Below are 16,659 nucleotides of genomic sequence, written 5' to 3' on the forward strand. Positions count from 1 at the left end.
ATGTCAATATTCCACTTTGAATAATCTTTGCCCTGTCTACAGCTGGGTGTCTGTCTTTCTCAACTGGCTAAGCAATACGCTTACTGGTGTTATATTCACAGCAAAAACAAAAGGTCTGTGCCTGCCAAATTAAATGAGTTTATCAGCACAAGGGAATAATTAAATTCTCCCTTTCCTTGTGTGTAGAAAATGCAATCATAGGGAAAGAAAAGAGACGGGTCCAGTTTGGGCAATTTCTTCACCTACATGTCCCTCAGCAAAGTGTGACGATATTATGTTTCAACTGTACTCCTGATTTGAGTAAAACATCTATATCCCTAAAGGATGAAGCAGCCACATTTAAATACATATACAGGACACAGGCAACACCAAGCTCAAGCTATTTCTATTTCATAAAGTCATGTGCAAACAGATCTGGGCAGGCATTTACAAGAAGAGGCCTAAAAGCAGGGATAATGTGACATAAAACAAAACCCAGAGGCTTTTTATGTCCTGTCAGGAAACAGGGCACATTTGGAGAAAACAACCATTTTTGCAAACAAGCCTATTGTTATGAATTCATATTGTAAATCACTGAGTAAATCTTTCAAAGTGCATGTCATAATCTACATGGGGGCTCCAACTGCACAACAAGATAAGAATATAAATCCATATAAGTACAGACACACACACACACACACACACACACACACACACACACGAATAAAGTCAAGAATGAAATTATCTTTTGGTTTGTGTTGATTTTGGTGCCCTGTGGACAAAGCCTTACCTCTTATCTCTTTGCTGATTTTGTCCTGTACATGCTTAAGTGGTGGTTTATAACAAAATCTCATCCTGCTTTCTTCAACAGTCATATGTTTCACTCATTTTCAATTTCTGCCCTGAAAAATGTTAAGTAAAGGCAGCCTGCAGTTAATCACTTCATCTGACCTACCCGCCCCAGCAGTTCCAGTCATTAAAAATAACTAGATAAAAATCATCAGTCTTGTCGCTGATGGTCTTGTTTGCTTTTGTAGGTCATGACATATAGAGTAATCCGAATTAAATTTCAATCTGTCTCATAACCAGCGAAAAACTCCTCACAGGAGCTTTAAATGCACAAAAAAAAAGTACCAACAAAAACCTCAAAACATAATTCAAATCATGGTCGCCAAGAAAGTATATGTCAATTCAAATAACACTTCAGCTGCAAGCTACTTTCTGACAAAGCAGAATCATCTTACATAAATATGGAAACAGCAATACACAATTCCTGCTAGCTAGCTGCTGTCTGCCAGGGGTAGCTAACGTTAGCCGAGGCACACAGAAGTAGCTTACTTTAGCTCACGACGCTAACTTACTAAGTTAATGCAGCTCTGTCTGAGTCCTCTTCTACTCCATTTTCGTTACGCTGTATCTGGGGCAACACAAGCTAGCATTGTCATTGCTGGATTTAGCAGTCTGCCAACGTTTCGACCGATATCATCCACTCTCCATCATTTCTTTTCGGCTACAAAAGAAAAGTGGTCCCAAGTAAGTTGAGCTTTAGCATGCTTATTCGCACGATGTTATTGTATTTCACTGATCGATGAGACACTTGTAGTAACTGCTGGACTAGCAACAGTTGTCCGACAACTGCACACACGCTTGTAAAAAACAGGAACTAACCAATCAAATTGCGCATCAGCAAAGTTCAACGGTCATCTTCACGCTACTGGAACGTCATTACGTAAATGTAAAAAAACATTACAAAAAATATTGAATATATTTAGTCTTATTAATATATAAACATAAGCCCAATCGATGTCTCTATTTGTATATATATTACATATTTAATTCCATAATTATTTGTATTAACAAAATAACTGGTATAGGGGTTAAGGGGTGTTTTTTTTTATTTTGAATTTTTTGGGGGGGGCATTTACATTGTGCAACACTGCAGCAGGAATAAGGTGATATTTCCGAACATTTTTCCATTAATTCCAACTAACCGACTTTGTTTAATTTTAAGCCCCCTCCTCCTCCGACGCCCCAGTTTCTCAACCTGGAGACTGCGCAGACCGCGTTGGGGAAAAAGTGTCTGTGCAAGCAGAACTGGGAAAGTTCATAGAGCCGAGGTGCAGGATGTCCCGTTAAGGAGAAAAAAAATCCTGCAGAGGAGCAGAGGCAACACAAGCGGACGGACTGAAAAGACTGCAAACCAGAGCGAACGACATTCACAGCACCTAGGTTATTGTTAAAAGTGGGGAAAATGGGCTTTCCGACGATATTTAGTTGTCGTCGGATTGTTCTCAAAGTGTTTGTGTTTCAGTTCATCGCCTTTCAAGCTACATATGCAGCCCCTTCGCCTATTATCAGGTTTCCAGGAGACGATACTACCCCAAAAACAGACAAAGAAGTTGCTCTGGTAAGTTTATGGATGTTTTTGCTTAAACTATCTCTAATTAGGTCAATCAGCTGTAAAGTAACAGTTGTTGTCCATAAGTATGAGAAGTGTTGGGGAATAGTTTGTACAGTATTTGTTTAAGTATTTAATCAATTTCTTAGAAATGCACAATTAACTATTTTCATGTTTATTTTCTTCTTTTAGCACTATCTGAACAAGTTTTATGGATGCCCACAAGACAGATGTAACCTTATGGTGCTCAAGGACACCCTGAAGAAAATGCAAAAGTTTTTCTCTCTGCAAGAAACTGGAGAGATTGATGCCAAAACTGTGGATATCATGAAAAAGCCCCGCTGTGGTGTACCAGATGTGGCCAACTACAACTTCTTCCACAGGAAACCTATGTGGCAGCAGAAAGACATATCTTACAGGTCAGAGAATGAACATTACCTACACTTTGTCTGAAGAAGCAGTGGGTTGTCCTGCAATTCTTTTTCATCAGTATTTAATAATGGGAGTGGGTACCAATCAACTCTGACTTAGTTATACCAATTATTGAATAACTGAAGTAATGTATGATGTTTTGCATTTACAGCATCATCATATATGATAAGTGCAGATCACAGAAAGGTTAAAAAATAAACTTGACCCCACCCCACCCCGAACTACTTCCCTTAAATCAAACCATAAATCTTGAGAAATGTACTTGGAATATATGAGTCAGTGAAATGTACCGGTTTGACAGTAAATCCCAAAGCATTGTTAGATGAGTGCACAACAGTACAAATACAAAGTGTGTTTTCTTTGAGACATGGACCTCAGCTTGGCCCCGCCTGACCCCCCCCCCCCCCCCCCCCCCCCCGCACCACCCTCCCCGTCTCAACCTCCAGTCCTCCCCACCCCCATCCGCACAGTCACTGCGCGCTTGCATCTTGTGTCCTGCTAACACCAGCATTCCTGCACAGTATGTGTCAGGTCTTTTGTTTTCGTTCTGTTTGAGGTTTACAACAATGTGGAATTGGTTTATTTATATCAGCGGTTTTGCGTGCCCTGATCATTCCAGCCCGTCTGCCTGCATGTTTGTCAGGAAGACTGCAAGCCAAAGACAATAACAACCGAGATCTTAGACTGTTTTTTGAAGAAAAGGACTGTGTAGTCAGGCATATAACAGGGTTTGAACCTGAGCAGTGATTCAGAAGCCATTTTACCAGATCATTCCAGGACTGTCATTTGAGCTGTTTAAATAGAGAAAGAAAATCTTGTGGAAATATTTCTTTTTTCCTTTCTTTTCATTTTCACTGTTTGCCGTGTCTGAGGATGAAACTTACTCTCTGTTAACTTTGCAGAATCCTCGGATACACTCCCGATCTGGATGAGGAAGTCATAAACGATGCTTTCTTCAGAGCCTTCAAAGTTTGGAGTGACGTCACCCCACTCTCATTCACCCGCCTCATGGACGGAGAGGCTGACATCATGATTAATTTTGGCCGCAATGGTATGCCATCTGTATAGACAATTAACAGTATATAGATACTGTATTTGCAAGTTACTGTATCTCAAAGACCATGCAGTCAGCTTAAATATCGACAGATCTCTGTCTAAATAAAACCAAAGTTAGGAAACAGTTGAACAGAAGTTCACTGCCTTGTTTACCAAGGTTTAAGGAGCAATACACCACATGTTATTACAGTGACTACACACAACGCCGAGCTATGTTTACTTATATAAAATAATAGTTATTCTTTACACGGGTAATTCCAGTTATTAAAGCTAAATTTGATATTTACTCACAGTGTCATAATATTTTGTCTGGCCTTAGCTGACTCTATTGAGAAAGAATCTGATAATTATAGAGGAACACAAACAGAAATCAGCCACTTCAGAAGATGTGAAGCTTTACTTTCAGGAAAACAAATATAGTATGGGATATTTTATGTTTTGATAAACAAAAACTGCCACATTATGTGAGAAACACTTTAATATTTTGAGTGTTTTCTCTTAAAAGATGAGAAACACTTGTGGTATTTGATCATATTGAATGATGTCATCCACAGAGCACGGAGATGGTTACCCCTTCGATGGGAAAGATGGCCTCTTGGCTCATGCTTTTGCTCCTGGCCCAGGAATTGGGGGAGACTCCCATTTTGATGATGATGAGCAGTGGACGCTGGGAGATGGCCAAGGTAATGGAGAAACACTATTTAACAAAAGCTGAAAAAGCTGCACTTTCTGACACTACAGCTGTTTATAATTTGCACAGTATTTTTTTTATCAATTAGTCTGAAGCTCTAAGTACCAAATGGGTGGACTTTATTTATCCATATCTAGTCCTTTATTCAAAACAAGTTACATGTCTCACTACAGGGCACGTGTATTTAACAAACAACATGAATGAGATATGAGGGCTTGCCTACACAAAGTTGACATTTATAATTAGTTTGACCCTGAAAGACTTTGCTTTTATCAACTTTGTCTGATCTTTCTGGCAGCTGATAAACCCTCAGCCTGAACAGAAAAAAAACTCCCTTTTACACATTGGCCCCAAAAATTCCCCATTAATTAGATGTCTAAATTGATAATTAAACTAATCTTATTTTACATGTCTTATGATACAAAGAAGTCTCATAACACTTAGAATAAACTTGCTTATTATATCAGTGCCTGCTAGTTAAATCTCCATCCATGGTCAGCCTCTCTCATTTACTATAATTCATTTGTATCTTACTTCTGAACTGACGGCCATTTTTAGAGCTTACTTTTATTTGATTTCCAATTGTCAAAGCAGCGCTTCTATTTAGTTCAAAACAATATTAAATTTAATTTCAGGAACTTGCTTGAGTTAGGAACTGTATCATTTTGAACATTATGCTGCCTTATCATTGCCTTGGGGACATGGATGACAGTCATATAATGTTTTCATTGTTTGTAGTTGAAATGTGTCAATATGATCCTTAATCTCTCAACAGTGGTGAAGGTGAAGTTTGGAAATGCTGATGGAGAGTTCTGTAAATTCCCATTCCTCTTCATGGGCACTGAATACAACAGCTGTACATCTCAGGGCCGTGACGATGGCTTCCTGTGGTGCTCAACTTCTTACAACTTTGATGATGATGGCAAATATGGCTTCTGCCCCCATGAATGTAAGTCGGTCCTGAGGTTCTCTGTAGTGCCTGTAAAAAGTGTGTAATTATAGTTTTGTGGCCTCACTTGACCTTAGCACCACTGCTGTCATGCCCTACTTGCATGTTACTGAACTGAAACTAAAGCGGTTCTGTGTCACACAGGGAAACAGAGCTTCATATCAGATTATGAATATATTTTAAGCTGTTTTGCTGATTTTGGAAAGAAAGAAAGTAGGTTGAACAGAATGCCAGGAAAGTGTTGTTCTTTGTTTGGATTGGATTATGGAATATTTCTTTTCCAACTCACTGCCCCAGTTTAGAACACAGGGCTTTGTTAAACATTTTGTTTATCTGTGTTATGACGCTGTCCATGGTACTAACATGATCATATGCCTATACGATTAAGTGCCAAGGTACACATGTACGACGTTGTTTTCAATGATGAGAACACATTGTTTGTACTCGAGCTGTCTGTCCTGGAAGAAAAAATCCACCTGCTTCTTTTTCTCTTCAATTAATATTTTCTACTTTTCTGAGCACCTTTGTTTTACTCAGGGGTCGAAGGCTCTTATTTTACTGCCATTAAAATGTAGGAATTGGAGGTTATATTTGTAAGCATTAAAATGTACTGTTACCAGTTTCACTGTTACACCTATTTATTTGTTAATGTTTTTTTCACAGTACTATTCACCCTGGGCGGAAACGGAGATGGTTCTCCATGTAAATTCCCCTTCAACTTCCAGGGAGAAAAGTATGACTCATGCACAACATCAGGCAGGGATGATGGCTACCGCTGGTGTGCCACCACTGAGGACTATGATCGCGACAAGTCCTTCGGGTTCTGCCCTGAAACTGGTGAGTGGTTTCATCTGCTGCATCTTATGCTGATCACATAACAGAATACTACCTCATGCTTCGTACTGCCTCATCTGTTGTGCAGACATCCTCAAATGTGTGCACACATCTTCTGTTATGTATCCTGATAATAGTTGTGTGCTTGCTCGGATGCATACAGTACGCTTTACTAGCTGTGTTTACTTTGCTGTGTAGCGTATGGTGCTCTGCCTGCTGTGTGCTGGTCTACAGGAATGCTCCAGCTGGGCTTTTCTGTGTTGCTCGCAGTCTGCTGAAAGGCTGTGAAAGTATTTTAATGTGCAGTGGCAGGGCTTATTTTCCATTCTGTCAGTGGGACTGGTTTTAGTGGAGGTAGTGTAGTAGGGAGCGAGACAGAGAGAGAGAGGGGTACTAATGCTGGAGGTTTCATCTGGTTCTAGTTGATACAGAATGGATCTGTGTTGTAAAGCCTTGTGTGAAAGCTTGACTAAAAAATTAATTATATATTTTTTCTTTAAAAAAGTAAACACACAACACAAAACAATACAAGTCTTGCCAAATAGAAAATGATCTCTCTTTGAAAGGAAAACAATTTGGGCGGGGGCTTTTTGGTTTAGTGCCCAGTGGATTAGTTATTGATGTTGTGTGTGTTGTGCCAATGCTTTCATGATGCTGTTTCCAACATCATCTGTGCTCACTTCACAACGTAATACAAACCAATCAGTTTTGATACAATTTGGCATTTAAAAGAGGTCATAAGACAGCGAAGTGAACACATTTTTCACATTTACAGTTTTACCTTTTGTTGCCTTCTACAGCCATGTCAACAGTGGGAGGAAACGCAGAGGGAAGCCCCTGTGCCTTCCCCTTCACCTTCTTGGGAGACACCTATGACTCCTGCACCTCATCCGGACGTAGTGATGGCAAGATGTGGTGCGCTACCACAAAGAGCTATGATGATGACCGCAAATGGGGTTTCTGTCCTGATCAAGGTATGGATGGTATTTGTTGCTGTAATTCTGTAATTTGGCAAAAACAGTTGGGCATCATTCACCAATATCTTCTAAAGAACAGTCGGTGAATGAGGCCCAATCAGAGTGAGACGGTTTAGGCAATAACAAAAGAGTTCTGGTACAGTATCAGTATTTTATAAAGGGGTATCCACCATTTGGTTTCTTCATTGTCTCGCATGCTTCCAGGCTACAGTTTGTTCCTGGTGGCTGCCCATGAGTTCGGTCACGCCCTTGGCTTAGAGCACTCTCAAGACCCCGGAGCTCTGATGGCGCCCATTTACACTTACACCAAAGACTTCAGACTTTCTCAGGATGACGTCAAAGGCATCCAGGAGCTCTACGGTGAGATTACATGTCATGTGTGATTAAGCCTGAAAGGAAAACAAAAAAAAAGTTGATTTTCTTTTTAGAATTTAGGGAAGAGTAATGTATTGTGAACGTGCAATTACTCCCTCTAAGATTTTTTGGTGAATCTTTTTTAACAGGCATTCCAACAGACAAGCCTTTACCTCCAACCCAGGTTCCCGTGACTCCAATGGACATCTGTAAAGAGCCGGTTGTCTTTGATGCAGTAGCACAGATTAGAGGAGAGACCTTCTTCTTTAAGGACAGGTAATGACATCAAATCAGCCCAATTGGAACACAAACAGTGAATACGTGAAGTTTATGACCACATTGTTAAAAAAGGATATCTGCAAGGTTTTCATTAGCTCTGTTGAACCAAACACGGATTTCACATTGTATTGAATACTCAGACATTTTGTCCACTTAGGGCCTGTGACCACTAACTGTGGTTTTTGCGCTGGCAGTGACGACTATTTTATATACAAAACAAATGCAGTTTAACACTCAAAAACGCCCTCGGTGTGAGCTGTTTTTTGACACTGCGCTCACTGCACTCTCACTTGAAAATAGTTCAACTTTTGGAACACTGCCGCGCTCGTCAATGTCACTTCTCTCTCACTGACCGGGACTTCAGATATCAACTTTGTCAACAACAATGGCAGAGGAGAATGTTACGCCCCACCCTGAGGCGGCCCTATGGGGCTAACAACTATCCACAATTGACCCAAATATAACCATGTGAACACCTTAAGACACTCAAATACATGGGATTTATTAAATAACAATTAAACAACCAAATCATTAACTGAAGGCTAACAAAAGCAACTAGAACATAACAACACAAAATCAACCACAAGTAATTTTCCACAATTTAATACACAAAAGCAGTAACACACCAAAATGTGGACTGCAACAACCACGACACAAAATGGTCACACTGTAGTCAACACTACACACTAATGCAAAGTGACCCACCGGATGTGGAGTGCAGTTACCACCGAATAAAAGTCACAAACCACAAGTTACTGCATACAAAAGTATTAAACACTAAGCTCTAGTGAGTCACCCCAACCCCTATCTGCCTAACCAGATGTCTAACTTAGACCTAACTAGTCTTCAGTGGCTTGCCTAGCTTGATGCTACTATAAATGCTGAACTCAGTGCATCACAGGAGACCAAGGATACAGTCAACTACAATGCTCTGAAGCATGTCCCCACTCAGGATTACCACCAAAAATAAGAAAGTGGCAGGCTCTTTACCTGCCTGGTGGCTAACTAATCAGGGTGCTCAAAATTAAAAATGGATGGTACGTACCCCGTCTAAACCTGTAAGGACGCTGGACTTCGGCTGGCTTGAGCCGCGCTTGCCCACTTCAGGTTACGCGTTCATTTTAACATCAACCGAAAACGTATACATAGGGGACACTAAACAAACCTGAAGCAAACAAAATCAAAGGAGGGGGAAATCAGAAGTCCGTGCTGCTCTCTCCAACAACAGTCATGTCCTCTCCGTCTTTTCCGTCTGCTCACAGGTGTTTTCAGTCTTCCTGATTACTCCTGGCTCCACACCCAAACCCAACCCACCTCATCCAGTCCAGCCAATGAATGAATGTATCTGAATTAGGCTAAGTGTGAACAGGGGCCTATACTGTGAGATGTCTAACCCCTACTGGTGGTTAGCGGAAAGTGCACGTTTTGCTAAACCATAACATAAAGCTAATCATTTTGTTTTTTCGAGGGTACAATTTCCAGGTGTAGAGCTGCTGCTGATGCCAGGACATGATTCCTTTACATTGTTTTTATGTTTACCTTGTAAAGTTTTGTTAAATTATTGCAAATATTAAGCATAAAGAGCAATTTAAAACAGACTGAAAGGTGACTTCCAAGGGAAACGGATGTGCCGCCAGACAACTTTTGTAACCTAGCAACAGTAAGCACGGTGAGAAGCACTCTGAAATTGATGTCGTGGCTGAAGTCTGATGTCAGAGAGCCTGGCTGTAATCTACGGGAAAAACGATTAAGAAAATCTGACTGTCTACTTCTGGTTTTATGATTTTTGACAATACTGGAGCCTACTTAAGTTACATTTTATAATAGTTTCCTGACAAACATCGAACAGTTTGACATGAGGGTTTTTGTTATTATTAAGATATTGTTTCTCATATTTCAGCCACCTAAAAATGGTGGTTTCGATGTTTGTTTCACGATGTGAAAATTAGTAAGAGAGAAAAACAAACAGTTCCTCTTCCAATGCAGTGACAACCAAAATAGTCATCAGTCCTAAACACAGTCCTCCATCCTCTCCCCCACCGGCGCCAGTGAATCCAAAATCTTATAAGCTGCCTGCGTCTACTGGCTGACCCTGTGCAGAAGAGGAGTTTCATGCAGTAATGTGGTTTCGACAACAGTCTTTGTGAGTCAGTGTATTTCCCGTAGGAGGTGAACGTTTTCATTACAGCAGCTGAAGTTTGTTACTGACAAATTCTCCTGAGAGTCACTTTGAACAAAAACAATAATGTGGTTAAAAAGGAGAGACAAGAGAAAAGACAAATCGTGTCCTTGTTAGTTATGATGTGTTAACGCTCCTGGCTGTGCTGAAACATCGACTCTTCGCAGTTTTAAGATTAACTGAGCTATATATCCATCACAGCCATTTTGGAAATGTGTCCAAAGCAAACAGGCCAGCATACCTACGCTCCAAAGAGTGTAGTCTTTCACTTAGCCTGGTTTTCCTCTCTTGGAACCTTGAGTTAGAATATGTAAGAAACAAGCCAAAATCCAGCACATAAAATCCTGCTTTAATAAAGATTTACTTTTCACTTTCCTCTGGCTCTCTTCCCCACATTCGCAATGATAGGCAGAGCAGCACAGACAAACTTGGGCCTATTTTTTAGGAAATCAAGCTGGGCTGAAACTTTCTTCTCCCCCCTTTTTTCTAATTCTGGCCAGACAGCACAGATAATTATTTAGTGTTCAAAAGATTCAGACTCTGACCATGTATGGTTGCTCTCTTTTGTAACCGCACAAGGCTTTAAGTGATACTTTTTTGATATTCCTGAATTTTGTTTGCTGTATGAAAATGTTCCAGAGGAAAAAAGAAGGCATGGGGAAGACATTGAGGACAGAATAATCTCAAGGCACTGAAGTTAATTTTCAACACAGATTATCTCTGCGAAGTCTGAGATTTGAAAAGTTTCAGTATAAACCTGTTCTGACCTTCACAGAGACAAGAGTTGCCTGCAGGCCATGTCAGGTTTTAAGCTGTAGTGCTCAGATTTAAGACATCAGTGTCTGGCTTCAAGGGTTAACACTCACTTGACTCTCCCTTTGTGAAAGTCGCATCCCCCTTTCTACTGTCTCAGCATGTTTATGATGCAGGACAGATCTTAACAATGAGTAATGCTTATAAAACTCCCTCAAGTCAGCATAACTGTGTGTGTCTGTCTGGAGGCTTTAGAAGAAGGCAATTATATTCTGTCTCATCTGTTTGGCCAAATTTCTGCCGAGGTGTGTTGTCAGTAATCTGTGCCCATGTGCTCAAATGGAGCCAGTAGAGCCTGTTTGCAAATATACAGTTGTTGTCCTTCGGTCCTGCTTGATTTGGTGAAACCAGTGGCTAACAGTAGGTGTGGTTTAATATTAACAGAAGCACTTTGTAAGAAATACAGCAGAAGAGCAACTGGTGTATCTATTCTGAAGACACATTTTGTGGTCTGTGGTAACTGCCGTGAAGTACACATCACATGTCCTGCGGCTGATTCCCATAAAAGACACTCATTGTTTGAACCTTTTAAATGTGATGATGGCAGCAGGAGAAAATGTTCTGTATACATATTGAATGGCTATTGCAAAAAAACATACTAACTAAATGTAGTATCAAAATGGGGTTTTCTTAAGGTGTCTACGTTAGCAGTAGCATTAGGAAGTAGCAGGCTAATCCATAGAGTGTTAATACACCCCTTTAACTGCCAGTCGGTGTGATTGTTTGTTACCTAAACAGTTTTTCTTCTTTTGAGATACAAAATCCATTAAACTGAACACCATGGCTGCTATTTTCGTCATAAATTACATTATTGTTGTATGGTTACGTTACTTAAATAACAACAATTGCAGGATAAATGGATTAGCCTTAAGGACCTCTGCTAAAATATGGCAATTTATGTCCTCATGACAAATATACACAACAATGTGGAAATGTATCTAGGCCTAAATTCATTTTTTTAGCATTACTCGATTTTGCAATTGGCACATCTTTCCCCTTTTTAAAAAATAGGTCAGTGGAAAAGAGTTTGGGAAGCTGCCGTTGTTGTGCAGCTGTGTATTGGAAATCCGGGCAAGATAGGTCTTGTTCCGCTGGCGTCTGCAGCCTTAGTCCTAACGAGAACCAGATGCTCATGAATCAGGCCATTGTGGTTGCCTCGGCCAGTGAAGCACTTGCACTAAAACTAAAACCTACGCGCGCACACTCTTCCCCCGCCTCCTCATGATCCCCCTCTGCCCCTCTTTCACTCTCACTCATTTCATCCCCAGCTCATCAAGCCTACGATCGCTCACCCACTCATTCTCTTCCTGCCAGGTTCCTGTTCAGGTCAGTAAACTTCAGAAGCAAGCCCAACGGCCCGATGCTTGTGGCCACCTACTGGCCAGACCTTCCTACCAAGATAGATGCTGTCTATGAAAACCCAGTGGAAGAAAAGACCGTGTTCTTCGCAGGTATGCTGAATAAAAGGCTGATTTATCCCTTCTGAATAGTGATGTCTTATTACACACACTATGCACCCTGTTAATATAATCCCTTCCATGGTGATCACAGAAACAGACAGTTCTATTTCCATGAATAATAAAGAGGTGTCTTCACTCTTTTACCATCTGCAAGGACCAGTCTTAACAGTCATCCTCTCTGCAAACTGAAACGTTAGGAGCAGCAGGAATGTTGGCTGAGCACTGGTGTGTGCGGTACATACAAACTCTTGGGACAGTTGAGATATTCCACCATAGTTATTAGTGGTTTATGATGCATTCTTCGCATTTTACCAATATGACAACTTTCCTGAATACTAATGAAATTGACATGATATATTTGTCAGGTTTAAAGACATTAACAGCAGAGCTGGTTTGGCTATAAGGCCCTGAATGATCTCATGTTGATGATGAAATCTATGCGGTTAATAGATTTGTAGGACTATAATAGCTTGATCAGAAAGTTCTGTGTTAAGATAATTATGTTGATTAATAAAACACAGTGTTATTGTAGCCATGGTTCTACTTTTGTTCTTCTCTCCAAGGCAACGAGATGTGGATCTACAAAGCAGACGAATTGGAGAGAGGCTATCCAAAGAGGCTCTCCAGCCTTGAGCTCCCCACTGACCTAGAGCGAATCGACGCGGCCTTCAACTTCAGGAAGAACAGGAAGACCTACCTGTTTGCTGGGGAACAATTCTGGAGGTAAGGATCGTCAAAGCTTGTGCAATAATTCGCAAACTGTTGATGGCATTAGCTTTTTGTACAGTACTGAGCTACATCTGGAATTAATTAGGGTTTTTTGGGACCTAGGCTGCATTGTAAACCACAACTGCTCTGTTAGGTCTTGCAAAACAAGGGAATTTACAAGTGCTGACAACTAACTGTTTTGCTGCTATGGAAATGTCTGAGTGTGTGTGTGTGTGTGTGTGTGTGTCTGTGAGAGGGGTCTGTTTAGCGCTAATTAAAGAATTTGACAATGAACTTCTACTATGCGTACAGATACGATGATGAGAAGAAGAAAATGGACCCTGGCTTCCCCAAACTTATCGCTGACTCCTGGAATGGCATCCCAGACGGCATAGACTCCGCCTTCAGTCTTAATGGAATTGGTAATAACTCTTTCTTTAACATATTTTGGGATTTCGAGGCTCTGTATAATTTGAGAAAGGAAAATTTGACAAGAAGCGTGCAGGACGAGTTAACACATAACCCAGTCCTGTCAGAAAAAGGAAGGACCGTGATGGAGGTATTGCAGGGTGGTCCTTTGATACCAATTATGAATAATAATTATAGAAACAATTTTACAAGTTTAATTATTGGTTTCAAGCCAAGTTATTACAGAACAACAAGTCCACAGCCTGTCCAGTGGCTGTGTAAGGCTGTATTCGTGCACAGTGGTGCTTTGAGCTCCATGCTAACACGCTAAAATGATAATGCTGACTGGAATATTGCACGTATAGGTTACCAATTGTCCTCATCTTGGTTTTGCACATTTGCATGCTATCTTTTGCTAATTAGTTCCAAACAGAAATTATAAATTAGCATCAGTGAAATTGGTGTAGTGTAAGTGCAAATCAAGGTATAGGGCAAAAAAAAATACCACATGAAGGATGCTAGACTAAATTAGGCGTCATCCTCTGGGCTCTATGGATATCAGCACCAAAATTTCATGGCAATCCATCCAATAGGTGGTGAGGCATTTCAATAAAAAATCGAATTCATAGTGGCTCTAACGGAAATTTGATTAAAGTCATAAGTATTATCCGCTTCATTTAAATCCACCCTAAAGTTAGAAAAACAGTCAAATGTTTCAAATGCTTCATGCCTCAAGTGTGGATACAAATGAATGGGTGACTACATATTTTTTTGACAATAAGATGACTTCAAATACAAAATAAACCCCTATTTAATACATGCTACACTGATGCACCATGATCCCTAAGAGTTAGGGTAAAATAAAAAAAAAGTCATCCTCTGCCTAAAGCTTAATTTCAGCCTTTGAGGAGACTAAGAGCATAGAGGTATTTTGTGGTGGTTTTGGTGCTCTGTGTGCTAGTTTACTTTATACAGACTTGCATTCCTTCTGGTTATGTTAGGCCAATCCAGGCAGCTCTATCAGCGAGTCTGGCTCTCTGCCTCTGTCAATAAAACTCCTCATATACCACAACCCGGCAAGCAGTGACGCCATTTAGCCCGAAATGAGCAGTTTAGGGGAGCTGACTGTCAGTAAGAAAAAAAGGAAGTAAAAAAAACAGGCCCAAGTTGTGCAATTAGGGAGTATCTGTGGTGTGATGATGATAGAAGACAGTCAGAGGTAGAGCAGTAGCTTTATATTATATCTTTTATGCTTTGATGTGCTCTGAGTGAATCGCTCTTGTGTTAGCTTTACACATTGGTGCAATACATCCCTGCTAATGATTAGGTTAAACTTCTGCTGAGAGTGAGTCACTGTCGGACATGTGTCCTTGAGGTAGGAGGTAGTATGCAAATTTGTTTCTATGGCAAGCAACCAGGGACTTTTCCATTACTGCTTTCCTAACATACACACATTACTGTAAGCGTCACATAGCCCCTTCCCCACACAGTGAACAAACATATCTATATAAAGAAAGTCTGTGCCGTTCTACAGAGGTGCCTCTGTAAGCTATCTGATTTGCATGATTCAGAGAGAGGCTTGAGCCTGATAGGATGTTTTAATCCTTGTCACCTTGATTGAGCCTGGTTCTTACACAACGTTTTTACACAAGTAATTTAAAATGACAATTACAACTTCAGTTCTAACACAGTGCGTATTGTGCTTGTCTTTCACAGATTACAGCTACTTCTTCAAAGGTAACCACTATTTCAAACTGGAAGACAGCAGCTTGAAGATCGTCAAGTTGGGTGAAATCACAAAGGACTGGCTCGGTTGTTGAGCATTTTCTTAATGTCTCGCAACTGGCTTATTATTTCTGCAATCACATCTGGCCTCATGAGGACATTGCCATAGTACCGCAGACAACTTGCGGTTACGTCCTGGCAACTCTGCACGCTTCTGTGGGAGACATGTCCCTTACAGCCTGTATAACCAGCCTCCAGCTTTGTAGAAAGGCACCTCGGGACCTTATACACAGGCTGAACATAGGGCAACTGGATATTTGCTATTTTACTGTGTGATGTTGACATTGTTTTTGTTAGGCTTATGCAGATTTATTACAATATGTAAGCCCCGTTTTATTGTTTTATAGTTCTTTTGTTTGTTTTTTAAAAACTCAGACATCAGGTATGTCCACACTGCATTGAACGCAGTGCTATACTGTGCTGTGAGATATTGCCGTTTTATGCACATTTTATTTTGAAAGGCTGTTTTAAACCACATGAGGAGTTCATGTCGGCTTAGAAAGACTTATTTTTCCAATGTACTAAGTGCAGTTTTATAAATGTTTCACTTTTAAATGATCAACTTTCTTATTGTTGTGCAATACATTTGAAAAAATGAATTTGCACAATGTATATGACCGAAAATGGTGCTTTAGAGTTTGCTTTTTGCATATAGTCCTATATATAAACATGTTATATTCATATCCTCTGGATGTCAGAAAGTAGTATTTGCAGGCACACATTATTCTTCATTTTGTTAGCACTTTGTATAGAACTATAGACTACAAGGGAACTGCTCAATATGGAGACCAAATTTTAATTGCAACTCCATGTAGCATTTCCCTTCACTAAAGGTACAGAAAGATTAAAGGCACAGGTTGCCTCTAGAGGCTGTATTGGTTTGCTGCATGATGGAGTCATGACAAGAGTACCGCAGTAGTATTGTGTAATAATCATGTTTTTTTATATTATGTTTTCTTTCTTGGGTTCTAACAATACAGTCTGTTTGTTTTGTGTTGTTTTTAATGCTTGAGCACTTTGTTACTGTCAACAATAAAGATGGTCAATATAATGTGGATCGGTGATAAATACTTCCAGATAGGGTGACGGATGACACAGTTATGGGTCTGCACCATTAAAATCATATACCAAATAACAGTGGGGGAAGAGGTTTCAGATCATTGACTTGAGTTGAGGCAGCAATATCACAGTGTTTCAAATTGCTTGCAAGTAATAGTCCTACATCCAAAATTGTACTCAAGTCAAAGAACTTGATAATGGCCACACAATGTATGGTAGTGTTATATTTTATGTATTATTTTATTATTAGGTCTGGTGGTGTAATATGGTAACATCTCTTTAATGCTAAGGCACTTTC

At 40.2% G+C, this 16,659-nt stretch overlaps 1 protein-coding gene across 1 annotated transcript; it reads left to right on the forward strand.

Moving 5' to 3' along the window:
- The first annotated feature begins 2,060 nt into the window (after nucleotides 1-2,060).
- On the forward strand, nucleotides 2,061-16,353 carry mmp2 (matrix metallopeptidase 2). Its single transcript, XM_069682290.1, has 13 exons — nucleotides 2,061-2,386; nucleotides 2,570-2,796; nucleotides 3,712-3,860; nucleotides 4,420-4,548; nucleotides 5,332-5,505; nucleotides 6,169-6,342; nucleotides 7,140-7,313; nucleotides 7,521-7,676; nucleotides 7,820-7,946; nucleotides 12,256-12,392; nucleotides 12,965-13,124; nucleotides 13,422-13,531; nucleotides 15,234-16,353. The coding sequence occupies exons 1-13, from the start codon at nucleotides 2,231-2,233 to the stop codon at nucleotides 15,335-15,337; spliced, it is 1,977 nt and encodes a 658-aa protein (XP_069538391.1). The 5' UTR covers nucleotides 2,061-2,230; the 3' UTR covers nucleotides 15,338-16,353.
- Nucleotides 16,354-16,659: the final 306 nt, after the last annotated feature.

The sequence above is a fragment of the Semicossyphus pulcher genome, unplaced genomic scaffold (genome assembly GCF_022749685.1).
Source record: "Semicossyphus pulcher isolate SPU_LCO1_2020_fin unplaced genomic scaffold, fSemPul1.0.p SCAF_1, whole genome shotgun sequence".
Taxonomy (NCBI): domain Eukaryota; kingdom Metazoa; phylum Chordata; class Actinopteri; order Labriformes; family Labridae; genus Semicossyphus; species Semicossyphus pulcher.